The 15,011-nt window shown below is 42.9% G+C and overlaps 1 protein-coding gene across 1 annotated transcript in view; it reads right to left on the bottom strand.

Moving 5' to 3' along the window:
- Positions 1-9,335, bottom strand: part of plcl2 (phospholipase C like 2) — a 130,100-nt gene extending 120,765 nt beyond the window's left edge. Inside the window, exon 1 of the mRNA XM_084336063.1 lies at positions 8,895-9,335. Within this exon, the coding sequence (XP_084192189.1) occupies positions 8,895-9,152 (258 nt within the window). The 5' untranslated portion in view covers positions 9,153-9,335. The remainder of the gene's footprint in view (positions 1-8,894) is intronic.
- Between the last annotated feature and the right edge of the window lie 5,676 nt (positions 9,336-15,011).

Genomic DNA, 15,011 nt, shown 5'->3' with positions numbered 1-15,011 from the left:
GGTAGATGGCAAATAAGCTAATTTCCCAAAATGTTGGAGTTTTCCTTTAAGAGGTTAAAGAATCATAGAACCACCACTGTGCTCTCATATTCCAAAAAGGCTCAATGTGTTTTTTTTGTTTACTTACTAATCTATAGCTCTCAGGAGTGGACATCCCTTCAGAAATAAATTGTGCTCCACAAGGCTGGGAACCGAGACAGGTCCTTGTGTGGTTAGAGATTACTTGGAGCTTTACAAGGCAGAGATGTCAATATTACCCCCATCAATCTCCAGGCAGAGAGAGCATCAAAGTTCAACACCTTCAATGTGCCAAGAATGTGTAGCCTACAAAAAAAGGCTTGGAAAAAGAGAAGAGCCAACCCTAATCCACTGTCAGAGAATGTACCAGTACAGAGAAAATACACTGACATCTCAAATCAGAGTGACAGGGTTAATCTGGCTATTGATTGATTGATTGATTGATTGAAAATTGTATTAACGGATTGCAGAATGGGTACAATATAGTACAGCTCAATACACACAATTGTTAACACTTCCAGTGCCACTGGTTAACATGGTAAAACGTGGTTGAATGCCAGCACCCACTTCAATGATAGCGTTGTGAACGCATAATCTCTGTCTTAAATTATGGCTATGTGTCTAATCTGCCCGTCGCTTATCAATGACTTGTTTGCAGTCAACATTGTCGAAACGGATAAAAAAAAATTTAATCGCTTCATTTCCGTTTTATAGCATTTTGAAAAGCCCTTGTTTAAGGAAAATATAAAGCTAACAATATACTCGTTATCACCATACATAACGCTTATATTGAAACACGTTGACATTAGGGCCGTTCTTTTAATAACCTAAAAGTGCACTTTCAACCTCAAACCTAAATTCCTTAGCAACCCGTGTTACCAAGTAAACAAATCACGGAACGATGGCCAGTTAGCGCGCAGCAACCTAGTGCTACTAACATTAGCTCCCAGAACGATAGCCAGTTAGCCCGCAGCAACCTAGTGCTACTAACGTTAGCTCCCAGAATGATGGCCAGTTAGCCCGCAGCAACCTAGTGCTACTAACGTTAGCTCCCAGAACGATGGCCAGTTAGCCCGCAGCAACCTAGTGCTACTAACGTTAGCTCCCAGAACGATGGCCAGTTAGCCCGCAGCAACCTAGTGCTACTAACGTTAGCTCCCAGAACGATGGCCAGTTAGCCCGCAGCAACCTAGTGCTACTAACGTTAGCTCCCGGAACGATGGCCAGTTAGCCCGCACCAGTCATATAATATAATTATATTACATGACTCTGGCCCGCAGCAGCCAGGTATCAACGCTAGCTCATAGAACGATGGCCACGTAACCCTCTGCTGGCGCGTGCTGTGCACTACAATCAACTCTGTGTCAGTGTAATAGCAGTCTGTGACGTCACGGTATTGAGAATCATACCGGCGGGATTTCGAAATATCCTGGTATACCGTAATACCGTCATACCGCCCAAGCCTAATATGTGTACTTATGCACGCTATAGAAGCGGGCTGAAATATCGATTCTCTCATTTCCTGATCACACACACACCAGGGGTGTACAGTGCGACATATATCTCGCACGTGCTACAGCAACAGCTGTCTGTGCGATGGATGGATTTACTTCAGTAGCACTGGTGCGATAGGGATTCGGTTCATATAGATACTCTTATTTTGAAAATCCTGTAGCGGGTCTCATTTCTGCCCACGCGCAGCTCCAGCTAGGCTCCGAAAGCTAGCAACGTTCAGGTGCATATGATACTCTTATTTTGAAAAAACTCTTGTGACAACTCGACGAGTCGTATCCGCCCTATCCGTGCTTCTGCTAGAAGAGCAGCGCGTTGGTCGGTTGGTGCACGTTAACACAGCAGTGCGCCTACACGTCCCGAAATAAGTCCGTGGTGTTTTTTCTTTCTCGCAACGGGTCAAATGCATCTACATGCTTTGCACCGTCGCCATTCCTTTATGCGCACATCGCCCGAAATTAACGTTTATGTACCATTACAATCACTACAACGTTAGCAAGCTAACAAGCTAATCCTTAGCAGAGGGCGCAGAGCCAGCAGACACAGTGTGGAAAGGGAAATGGGGGGCACTCTCTCCCCTTCCCTGTGTGTGTGTGTGCGTGCGTGCGTTTGGAAAGACGATGAAGTCACTAGTCAGGACTCAGGACAGGAGTATATTATAGTAAACTGAGGATGGACAGATAATGATGATATTCAAATACAAGTTTCGAGAGGAGTGGAAGTTTGAAGACAGACTAGACTACAATATGATGCGGGGGTGGTGAGTTGAAACAGTGTGTGTGAATGAATGAATGAAAACTTTATTTAACAGATTGCAGAATGGGTACAATACAGTACGGCTCAATACACACAATTGTTAAGGGGATGCAGACCAGAGAAAGACGTTTGTCTTGTTTACATCAGGGTCCCCCATTGTGTGTGTGTGTGTGTCCCAACCGACCCCACTTCTATGTTTCAATAAATTATTTGCATTTAAAACTATTAACGCTGACTCATTCCTTCAGTCCACTCAAAATTATGCTAATATTCCTTATGTTGTTTATGATATTAATTTAAAATAGCATATGAGAGTATCATAGTAATAATAACACATGGCGATATACTAAATGACAGCCAAACATGGCACTGCAACTAAATAACACAAATACAATAGGCACATTTGTGACTGTTACAAATATAACACGTTTTATACTTGTGCTACAAGATTTTGGCCTGTGCTACAAAACTATCAACCTCTGTAGCACCAGTGCTATGTGCAAAAAAAGTTAACGTACAGCCCTCACACACACACACACACACACATAGGGCAAACACTGATATCTGTGAAAATAGCTCTGATTATCCTAAGACTGGTCAAATAAATTCCTTACCTCAGATCAGATGTTATCCAAAAAGATTATTCCAATTCCTGATCGCCATTCCAAATATCGATCGCGTTTAATGATTCAGCGTTGGGTACTGTAAATACATAATCCACGCGTTTTCCGGGCCGGCGATCACAATGGATTTTTCAGTTGCCTTGACGGAAAAGTAAAATGATGAATTTAGCAAAAAAATTATTAAGAACAGAATCGACATTGCTTTATTATTCTTTTATATAACTATATTACTGCACATGGCTACTTTTTTATCAATTAATACAAGCAGTCAGATAAATTAACTATTTTGGGACTTTCTATTTTATTTAGTAGTAGTGGTCCTGAGTTAAGCTGGTCCACCCATCCGATGTAAAGGCTAACTTTGGCACATCTTTAAGCTCTGTGATAACATTGGCCTTTTCAACATTATACCAGGCAGGAATCAGTGTGTTACTGAGGACATTCCTGCAGGGAGGGGTATATTTGCAGTTGAGAGCATTGGGCATCTCCCTACAGTAAAGATTAGAAATGATTGAATTATTGTAAATTTGTGTGGAGTGGTGGGAATAGCTGCTTCAATAATAACTTAACAACAACAACAACAACAACAACAACAACAACAACAACAACAACAACAACAACAACAACAACAACAACAACAACAACAACAACAGACAAGTTAGACAACTATGTATACAAAAAAAACGATATACACTGAATGATTAGTTGTTACCTAAAGCCCTTGGACTCCACTGTAGAGAAGGGGTGCAGGCCTTTGACAACAAACTTTGTCACAGCCCTGTGACACTCGTTCACCCTATCCTCTGTCATCATTCCTCTAGCTGCTAGGGAGAAAGGACTTTGGGTGGTGGAGGTAGAGGGAGGATGTGTGGTGGCCCTGGGCTCACTGGCCTGGGACACATTGGTGGCTGACGCCTCAGCTTGACGATCTATAAAAAGTTTTTAGATTGTAGTATTTGTAGCTAAACAATTATTTTGTTTATTAGCCTATTTGTAATAATTCGTTATTAGCCTAGGAAACTCCGTATCTTGGCTTACCGGCGGCAGTGGACGTGGATGCAGATGGAACAGTGCGCGCAAGGCAGTCAAATACGGCGCATTTCTGCACACTAATATCGTGTTTTGCCAACATGTTTTGATAGATTGCTCGTATTGCCACCCTTACTGGCAAATGTTTTGTTGCACTTGTGGCAACGTGCGTTGTATATCCATACTTTAGAACGCTTCGCAGTTCGCTCTATCCGCCATCACGACTCAGTGCATGCAGAGGCAGAGCTGTCTGTGTGCAGCGCGCTTCAGCACGGGCGTCGGGGACAGCACTAAGGAGGAACACTAAGGAGTACCCGTATGTAAAGAAGTACCCGTATGTGTAGCGACTCGCGAGGAGTGTGTGTAATAATGATGACTCGCTGCGGCTCGCTTCTCGTGCAGAGACAGAGAAAGGAGAGATCGTTGGCAACTTTTAAATAATAATAATAATTTCTCTAGAGTATCAATAGCAGTACCGATGACGTCGGAGCTTATAAATACTCTGGTATTTTCTAATATAGTACTGGTTCCCGTTTAAAACCGGGGTCCGGGGGTCATCCCTAACAGGGAGAGATGATAGGGGGCGGTATCTTCCCAATTGAGCTCAGAGAGAGTCTGCAACACTAACCTGAGGCTTGATTGATGAAATAGGAATTCAAATCGCCAATAAAAAAAATACAACAAACAAACGCTATATAGCGTTGGCGGCACTCACCGGTCGGCATGAACTAACGACAAAACGCGTTGCTGGCACTCAAAGTGTTAAGGGGATGCAGACCAGAGAAAGACTTTCATCTCGTTTACATCAGGGTCCCCCATTTTCAATTCATCATAACATATATGACATACAGGTAGACAGTACTGTACTGTTACATATAGATATTTATGACATACCAGATCTACAAATATACAGTACTGTTTATGAGTACAAAAATTGTCTAAAAAGAGAGTATCATCAGTATCAGCTATAGATTTCGTCGATGGTAACAAAATGTCTGCCATCAAAAGTAAGAGTTGTTCCGATACCAATACCAGTATCGAAAATGCCACCGATACTGCCTAAAATGCTGGTATTGGCGAGTACGCCGAAAGTCTAGCCTCCGATACCACGTAATTTATCAACAACACTGCGGTCTGCTGAGTGAGCATTATAAAACAAACGTGTTTTTAATCGACCGTGAATTAAAGTGTCAATGCTGTTTGTCATTTTAACAGCAGATACTTTCTTAAATGCCATCGTCCCGAGAGAGGGCTGTTGACGGGGAGCTCTGATGGGTTCGATGCTGGTGTTATTTAGCATTAGCTGAAGCGCTAACCAAAAGCTAGTTTTAGCTTTAACGTTACCTTGGCTAAAGTTGGGGCTATTCATAATCCAGCAATAATGGCTGCAGACCTGCAACCTGAGTTGCAAGTTGGCACAAGAGTATTCCAAGGTAAATCACTTTTTCATCAGTAACGTTACATTGTTTGTATTTCCATCTAACGTTAGCTAACGCTAACCTAGCTCACGCTAATGTGGCTAACTGATCGACCTCTGGCACATAATTAATGACATGTTGCGGACAGCCATATCGGTGACAATGTTTAGCTTTTAGTGCCAAATGATTAGAGTCTGAGACGGAGTCTCAAAAGAGAATGTTGAATATTTATTGTGCATTAAAAATCACAACAGCGCCTCTGCTACAAACTGAAGTTACCGGAGCTTTCTGGAGTGCAACAACGTATAACGTCCGTGCGGAATCAATGTCCCAACAACCATTCCGTGGCCCGTGGGTGAACTCATTGAGATAGTTGTCAATTAATGATACTAATACTAATCTATACAATCACCTGTTGTTGAATAAATACCATTACTTTATAGTTATTACTAAAAAAAACAGTATATATAAAACAGTAGCTGTAAAAAAATATATATATATTATTTATTTAATATTATATAATTTTTTTTTTTTTTTTTTTTTTTTAATGTGTGCACTGGTATCGGATCAGTATCGGTATTGGCAGATACCCAAAGCTTAGGTATCGGAATCGGATCGGGAAGGAAAAAATGGTATCGGAACATCTCTAATCAAAAGAATCGTTGCCAAACATTTTAATAAGAGATAAACTAAATAAAATGTTAAGGTATGAAATTGTGACTGCAACAATCATTAGGGTTTGAGTTATAATCCTAGGCTATAGTGGTGTGCTCTGGTTAAGGGTTGAGTTGTAGTCCTAGACTATAGTGATGTACTCTGGTTAAGGTTTGAGTCATAAACCTGGGCTTTAGTGATGTACTCTGGTTAAGGTTTGAGTTGTAAGCCTGGGCTATAGTGATGTGGTCCCTCTGGTTAACACTATGGCGTCCGTCCACGTATATATACGGGTTTTGAAAAAGTGCGATGTGGACCAGAGCCACGACGAGTTGTTATTGTTTTATTCCTTATTTATAGCGCTTCTTAGGTACCCGATCCACTACCAGCATCTTTTCAGATATTTGATTTTCTAAACATGCAGTACCGGCCAAACCCGCTTAGGGGCGCCATCGCTCCACTGCAGTATCATTTTTAAGTACAGTCCTGTGGGCGGATCATAGTTCCCTGATCCCAGCCGAACATCCTCCATCTTGGATTAGTTTGGCGAGCGTTTTTTTCAGCGTGGAATAATGGGATTTATGATTAGCCAATGTGCATATCGATCTACCAGAATCCGATGAGTGGTGAGGAAATGATGCCGGCGATCACATGGCCTGACGGTAGGATAATATTACCCCAAATTACAGCTGGATTGGACATTGTTTTATAACGTAACGTGATTGTGCGTTCAATATAGCATTTTCATTGACCACTCTATTGCAGATCAATAATAGTAATCGGCGTTCCCCGCCACCCCCATTTCATCCATAGATGCTCTGTAATAGTCCGGATGCTACGCAGTTTGTTTTATTTCATTCGTATATATACAGCAGAAATGGCGTTTGATATAACGGCGCCAACGTTTAGCCTATTATCTCGCTCCCGGGAAAAAAGCCTAGACGAAAAGTGTGTTATACCTTATATTTACGACGCTATAAAATGACAACCAACCGATGTATTTTTATTTTCTTTAAGCCATTATGAAGGCACGGTTTATGCACTCAAGTGACAATGAGAATGGACAGATAGCAATACTATAAAGCATAGATATAGTTAAAACAAAACCAACATGTTTGTTTACATTCCGCGGTCCCCTGCACCATATTAGACGGGTCCAAGCCGGTCGTCAAAGTGTTAAGGTTTGAGTTGTAAGCCTGGGCTATAGTGATGTAGTCTGGTTAAGGTTTGAGTTATAAACCTAGGCTATAGTGGTGTGCTCTGGTTAGGGTTTGCGTTGTAGTCCTAGGCTATAGTGATGTGCTCTGGTTAAGGTTTGAGTTATAAGCCTGGTTAAGGTTCGAGTTGTAAGCCTGGGCTATATAGTTATGTACTCTGGATAAGGTTTGAGTCGTAAGCCTGGGCTATAGTTATGTACTCTGGTTAAGGTTTGAGTTATAAGCCTGGGCTATAGTGATGTACTCTGGTTAAGGTTTGAGTTATAAGCCTGGGCTATAGTGATGTACTCTGGTTAAGGTTTGAGTTATAAGCCTGGGCTATAGTGATGTACTCTGGTTAAGATTTGAGTTGTAAGCCTGGGCTATAGTGATGTACTCTGGATAAGGTTTGAGTCATACGCCTGGGCTATAGTGATGTAGTCTGGTTAAGGTTAGAGTTGTAAGCCTGAGCTATAGTGATGTAGTCACTGTCTGGTTAAGGTTAGAGTTGTAAGCCTGGGCTATAGTTATGTACTCTGGATAAGGTTTGAGTCATAAGCCTGCGCTATAGTGATGTAGTCTGGTTAAGGTTAGAGTTGTAAGCCTGGGCTATAGTGATGTACTCTGGATAAGGTTTGAGTCGTAAGCCTGGGCTATAGTGATGTACTCTGGTTAAGATTTGAGTTGTAAGCCTGGGCTATAGTGATGTACTCTGGATAAGGTTTGAGTCATAAGCCTGAGCTATAGTGATATAGTCTGGTTAAGGTTAGAGTTGTACTGATTCGATTTGTAATACCATATGTCCCTATGCCATAAATGTCATGTATGTTGTGTATGTCATAAATGTCTATATGAATTGAAAATGGGGGACCCTGATGGAAACAAGACAAACGTCTTTCTCAGGTCTGCATCCCCTTAACAATTGTATGTATTGAGCCGTACTGTATTGTACCCATTCTGCAATCTGTTAAATAAAGTTTTCATTCATTCATTCATTGCTTTCCCAATGATTTATACAATTGTGAATGACAGTGGAGCAGAATTCTGACTTAAGAACTCTGAGCTCATGATTATTTGAAATCCTGATGGTGTGTTCATAGTAGAACACTTCAACACAAGCTATTGTATTGACTGATATCCCAATGCATTCCTAGTTCTTGGCCTATACCAAAATGCTCTTTGTTAAACAAAATCAACACAGTTATTGTGGTGTTGCTGTAATTTAGCTGTGTGTGTGTGTGTGTGTGTGTGTGTGTGTGTGTGTGTGTGTGTGTGTGTGTGTGTGTGTGTGTGTGTGTGTGTGTGTGTGTGTGTGTGTGTGTGTGTGAGAGAGAGTGAGTGAGTGAGACTGTGAGAGATGAATCATGCTTTATTTATGCTCCCAATCGATTTTCCTAAATCGAATTATTGCCAGCGTGTTGGTATTAACCACCAAATTAATAAGTAATTAGCTAGCCTAGAGTCTTAATGTCATTAGAAAACACAGCATATGGTTCTGGTGATCCCATTATTGGCCTGCATCATAAAGATCCCTTACCTATTTAACTTACACTATCTATTTTTCACATGGTCAAGAAGGGCAAATTGTGCATGTTAAGTTACTGGATGTGACAGGACACATTGACTATCGGTAGCAGATATGTCAGAATGAACAGCAGCATACTGTGCAACTTTGTTATTTAACGTACCTTAATAATACTGGTCTTGCGTGGTATTCCAGCTTTGCCATCCAATCCGACAACGGGGGTGTCGGCTGTTTCAACCCCGGCTTGGCTGCCAGGTGTGGCGAGGGCTCTTGAGCCGACCATGTCCGCTGATATCCCACAGTCCCCGTTCAAGACCGACACTTCGCAATGCGTCTTGCCAGCTGCCTCATCATCACTGGGCACGGCTGTATCCTCGGGATTCGATGGAGACAAGCTGGCGTTCTCACCAAACTCCGCCATATAGGCACCACTCACAGACTTAGCTGTCAAGCAGCTGGGTAGCACAGCCGTATGTTTTCAGCGTTCCTCTTATTTTCCGGCTGGCCTATTGCCTCGATGTTACATTTGCAGAAAACCCTTCCATGTCATCTTCCGGACCAAATACGTGGTATCATGTAAGCAGAACCGCTTGCTCCATGCATCATCTTGCTCTGCAAAAATAAAATCACACCGATTACCACAATTATCAAGTAACGTTATGACATTATGTTATGAGCTAGTAAGAAGCTATTTAGCAGCACTAGTACAGCCGTAAGAAGGCATGGAAGCTGGAGCACACAGCTCTCACGTTACAACACAGATTTCGTTTGCATTGGAAGCGGATGTTAGGAGCGACGCGAGGTTGTCACTGCAGCAGATATACAATAAATGCATAACATCTGAGCCACTAACCTTTCCGACATTGATTATGTTTTCTATATTCTTCAACAAGTTGACAATGTTCAAGGAATTGTGCATGTGCGTATCAAAGGAGCAAACCCACGATATCGTCTCTGGTGTGTATATATAACCAGAGAACATTAACCCACCGTCCGCCAGTCCCTCATGCTCTAAATAAATGCATAGTAACACCGTTAACCTTCATAAATCCATGGTAACGCTGCGTTCTGGCGTTTCATACTTGCCTTCTGAAATGCTTCGCTCTTGTGGTAAGTAAAGGGACCCTGTCCATAAATTGCAGCGGCTGAGTGAGTGTGGTGAGAACCTGCTGCCTGGGGGTCTGTCTGCGCTACTACTGTATGTACTGAGCTAACTTAGCTAACTCCAGTCAGTTAGTTAGTTAGTTAGCATGCATTAGCGTTAGCTAACCTTGCTCGCTAGCTCGTATTCGCAGCCGAGCGACGTTACGCATCATCATCACCAGTTGCTGCTGGTCAGGTATGAATATTGTGTAGACTAAAATCTCGAGACTCCATAAATTAGCTATGTTATTGTTGGTTACTTTTTTATTCGGCGACGGAAGACCAACTTCTTCAACAGTCACTACGTCAATGCTGAGAACTCGGCTTGCGCTGCGTAAAGTTATTTCCTCATGGACGCGCGACAGTCTCTGGTCAATTCGAACCCTTCGCTGGCAGTCAGGGCGAGCGTTGTGCCCCAACAACACACAGGGCGAGTTCTGGCACAGGTCGATTATTCTTTATCAATTTGTTTTCGCACCTCACCTCACCTCACCTCAGGCAAAACGTACCCCAACAATAGGATATACAATGTCAAACAAAAGTCCTGTTCTATGTCTCTCAATTAAATACCAATCTGTAATTCAAATGTAAACCCACCCACCGCCTATTATAAGAAATAAGAATGGAGAGGTTTTCATTCTCTAGTTGATTTATTAACTACTAACATTAAACAACAGGTATATATGAGGGTTTTTTCTTATCATACATATAGTTTTGTTTAGTTTCTTCAAAGAGACATTTAAATTCCTTTTCGTGTAATTTGCACCAATCGGATACCACTTATACTAAAGTATATAGGCTACTATGAATTTTAATCATGAAGAACTGGGTAAAAAGGTGGGTAAACTATTTCATGAAAATGTGGGTATAGTGTTACCCTCCACTACATCCTTAATAATAAGCCGTCCTTTTCCTGTCCACAATAAAACAATGGGACAAGCTTATAGGCTACTGCCACAATGATCCTGCAGCCTATAATTTCCTTTAGGCTATGTGGTGGTTTTGAGGTGTGAAGCTACTGTACAGATCAAAGATTGAGTTGGAAACCATTATCTACACAGTATGAGACACAGGCTCACACGTGGTGACCAATAGCAGCAGGTCCTTTTAGTGGCAAGATGGTCTAGGTAGAGGGGCCGACTAATAATAACTGTAAGGCTGCTGGTTCGATACCAAGTACAGATAAGAGGGTACAAGTGCCCTTGAGCCACGCTTTGAAACCCAAAACTGCTCTTTGGGGGCGCTGCACTGCAACCCTGCATTCTGACTAGGACTAGCCCGGGGCTAGTGGACATAGGAGGGATCTGCAGAAAGATTAATGTCAATTGTCTTGTGTAAATTGACAATAAATAAAATCTTAGCACCACCAAAGTTTCACTCACTCGTGTGTGTGTGTGTGTGTGTCCAGGGTCCAATAGCAGCTGTCCTACAATCGAGGTGTTTGTGGTATGCGACTGCAGAACTAATGATTTTCTGTCCCCTTAAATGCAATACAATTTCAGTGTTGTACAACAGAGTCACCTGCTGGCGACCACAGATACACGATTCTTGGTTCATCGTATTACACTCCAGTATGTGTACTTTACCGTATTTATTGACTCGTTTATTGTCATTTTGTAAAATTGATCATGTGGCATAAAGCCGAACAATAGACAACTAAGAATGCATGTTTTCTTGTTGAACCACATTGAAATAAACCAGCATAACAAAATGAGTCACACAATCACAGGTTTAGGCTATTTGTTAATTAATTCTAAAGTGATAGTTTAACAAGTTACATTCCAGTTTTCAATTGACAAGTGAGAAAAAGAGTGAGGAGATGGCAGCAGCATTGTGATGTTGTACTGCTTGTCAAATATTCTGTCATGTCCTATGTAGAATGTCATATGATGATGGTGATATAAAATAACCCAATAGCATAAGGCAACATCATAAGAATGAGTCAATGATATGAGGTATATGTTTATTATACTACTGTTGTCTTGTGCTATTTGTGAATGAATGAATGAATTATTTTATTTCGAATGTTTACAAATAAATAAACAAACAAATAATTTTTCGAACATTTTCACAAATAAACAAACGAAAAGGATAGGTTTGAAGCCGAAGGCTTATAGAGCAACCTAATGGTTGTGAAATGTAACATATAGGTACATAACGTAAAATATAGTCTACATTACCGTTACATTATATTCCCATAATGTATTTGTGCATGAACAGTATCATCTTGCAAATCAGTTCTTGTTAATCAACACCGTCATTAGCAATTAACAACTTTGACATATTCAGTGGTTTGAGCATGTGGGAAAGAATTCAGGGTTTGTTTTTTCTTACTAATATATTGGGATGACACTATGGTAGTTTTAACATGAGAGGAACCGGTGTAGTAAAGAACACTGTGGTAGTTTTAACATGAGAGGAACCGGTGTAGTAAAGAACACTGTGGTAGTTTTAACATGAGAGGAAGAGGTGTAGTAAAGAACACTATGGTAGTTTTAACATGAGAGGAATGGGTGTAGTAAAGAACACTATGGTAGGTTTAACATGAGAGGAATGGGTGTAGTAAAGAACACTGTGGTAGTTTTAACATGAGAGGAACAGGTGTAGTAAAGAACACTATGGTAGTTTTAACATGAGAGGAACAGGGTTCCGGGTCGAGTATGTAGGTCGCACTCTGTAAAGCTGCTTCTCCCGTTTTTTTATATTTTGACTTTAAAAGCCTCTTTTTATACCCCCAATTCGGTTAAACCTGTACGTATATTATCACCTTAGGTTTCCAACTAACTATATTGACTGAAAGAACCACAATGCCACAGAAGAAAGCAGAGACAAAGAGAGATGACGCTTCCTCCGATATGGATTCCATTAAGCTAATCGAGGAGCTAGCGCAGTCCCAGGTCAGATCGGAGCAATCCCAGATCAAGCTCACGAATTCCCATCTTAATCTCGAGCAATCCCATTTTAAGCTTGAACGCTCCATAACGATAATAGAGAGCACCATAACGGAAGGTATACGCTCCCTAACCAACCAGGTTGCCTCCAGCAAAGAATCTATCGAATCCAAAATCGAAAAGCTATGGGCAACTGAAACGGAGGGCTAGGGCCTCCACGGGTTGCGTTTAATAGAGCTGGCGGACACTATGGCGTTTTAACTCCTATTAGAGAGTCACAGAGGCGTGCTGCAGGTATTGTCTTTTATTGGGAACAGAAAGGTGTGTGTGGTTGTGTTCATTGACGCACACGTTATCCCAAAGGGACGGACATTACTGCTACAGCAGCCGACCATCAGGCAGCAACACAGAGAATAGCTCGTGCACGTTAAAGGGGAGGGACTCTTAAAGGGCAGGTACAGAACGAAGTAGTCGTCAGGCAGTAACACGGAGACCGGCTTGCTCACTTAAAGGGAGAGAACTCTTAATGGTCAGTAACGTTATCAGAAGACTAGAGTGCAACACTTGATCGGGGCACATCACACTGAACGATTACACAGGCATGAATCAATTACCCTTTCCTGTCAACAACAACATATGAAGGGCTATTACAGAACAAAGTAGTCTTATTAGCAGGCTTTCCTACACAGCCGCACCCAAAAGTCTACTTAGACCTTTTGAACTAAACAGGAAAGTCTCAGTGGTCCTCTGTATCCGGGAGACTCGGGAGCTGCACCGGCCGGGACACAGGGCGCAGGTATATTCTGTCCTTCACCTGGACAGCTGCGGTGCGGGTGCGCCCGTCAGTTCCAGGGTACGTGACCTTCCCTGGCTGCCAGAGTGCCCGAGGAAGCCGCGGGTCAACGATGAGGGCCACCTGGCCGAGCGGCTTTCTTGCCGTCCTTCCTCCACTTCTGCCTCTCCGGAGCCCTATCTTGGTGTGAAATGGCCCAAAATAGTCTACTCTGGTGGAATAGAATGGGGGCTTGTAGAGACGCGGGCGACAGGGCGGAAGGGCGGCCATTTTAGGCATGTCAGGCTTTGCTCGCCTGGCGTGACGTTCTCGGCAGGTGTGCTGATGCTTGCGGATTGCTCCTCTTCCATGTAGGACCCAGAGTCGGGATCGAAGATCAACGAGTACCCTCTCAGGCCCGGGGTGGAGAAGAGTTTGATCATAATCTTGGATGATCAGCTTTGTCAGGGGGTGATGTGGATCCAAGACGATTGGGTGAATGTCATCCATCTCCAAGTTCTCGGCCCCGTGCGGCCTACCGCCTACTCTGAGGAGACAGGTAGCCTTGTCGTACTCTGGAGATAGAGTGGCGAAACGACTGTCTGGGGGAAGAGGTCGGTCAGACTTGAGGGCCTTGATCTCCTCTGGGAATGAGTCCAGCTGGGTTTGTTTAAGGAGGACCTTCTCAGCGTTGAGGAAGTCGGCCGCTTCATAAGGCTGATCAGTGGTCTGGGCATCAGCCGCACCGTGAAGGGACCTGACTGTTGCTTGGACGAGATCTTTCCATGAAGAGAGGTCTTCAAAGGCAGGGAGCGGAGGACTGGGAGAGGTCCTAGGTTGAGTACTAGGTTGAGTACTAGGTTGAGTACTAGGCTGAGTACTAGGCTGAGTACTAGGTTGAGTACTAGGCTGAGTACTGGGTTGAGTACTGGGTTGAGTACTAGGTTGAGTACTGGGCTGGGTGCTAGGCTGAGTACTAGGTTGAGTACTAGGTTGAGTACTGGGTTGAGTACTAGGTTGAGTACTAGGTTGAGTACTGGGCTGGGTGCTAGGCTGAGTACTAGGTTGAGTACTAGGTTGAGTACTAGGTTGAGTACTAGGTTGAGTACTGGGCTGAGTACTAGGCTGGGTGCTAGGTTGAGTACTAGGCTGAGTACTAGGTTGAGTACTAGGTTGAGTACTAGGTTGAGTACTAGGCTGAGTACTGGGCTGAGTACTAGGTTGAGTACTAGGCTGAGTACTAGGCTGGGTGCTAGGCTGAGTACTAGGTTGAGTACTAGGCTGGGTGCTAGGTTGAGTACTAGGCTGAGTACTAGGTTGAGTACTAGGCTGAGTACTAGGCTGAGTACTGGGTTGAGTACTAGGTTGAGTACTAGGTTGAGTACTGGGCTGGGTACTAGGCTGGGTGCTAGGTTGAGTGCTAGGCTGAGTACTAGGTTGAGTACTAGGCTGAGTACTAGGCTGAGTACTGGGT

Source organism: Notolepis coatsorum (assembly GCF_963971535.1).
Source record: "Notolepis coatsorum genome assembly, chromosome: 19".
Lineage (NCBI taxonomy): Eukaryota > Metazoa > Chordata > Actinopteri > Aulopiformes > Paralepididae > Notolepis > Notolepis coatsorum.
The sequence above is the reverse complement of the archived record's forward strand: the minus strand, read 5'-3'. Positions and strand labels throughout refer to the sequence as shown.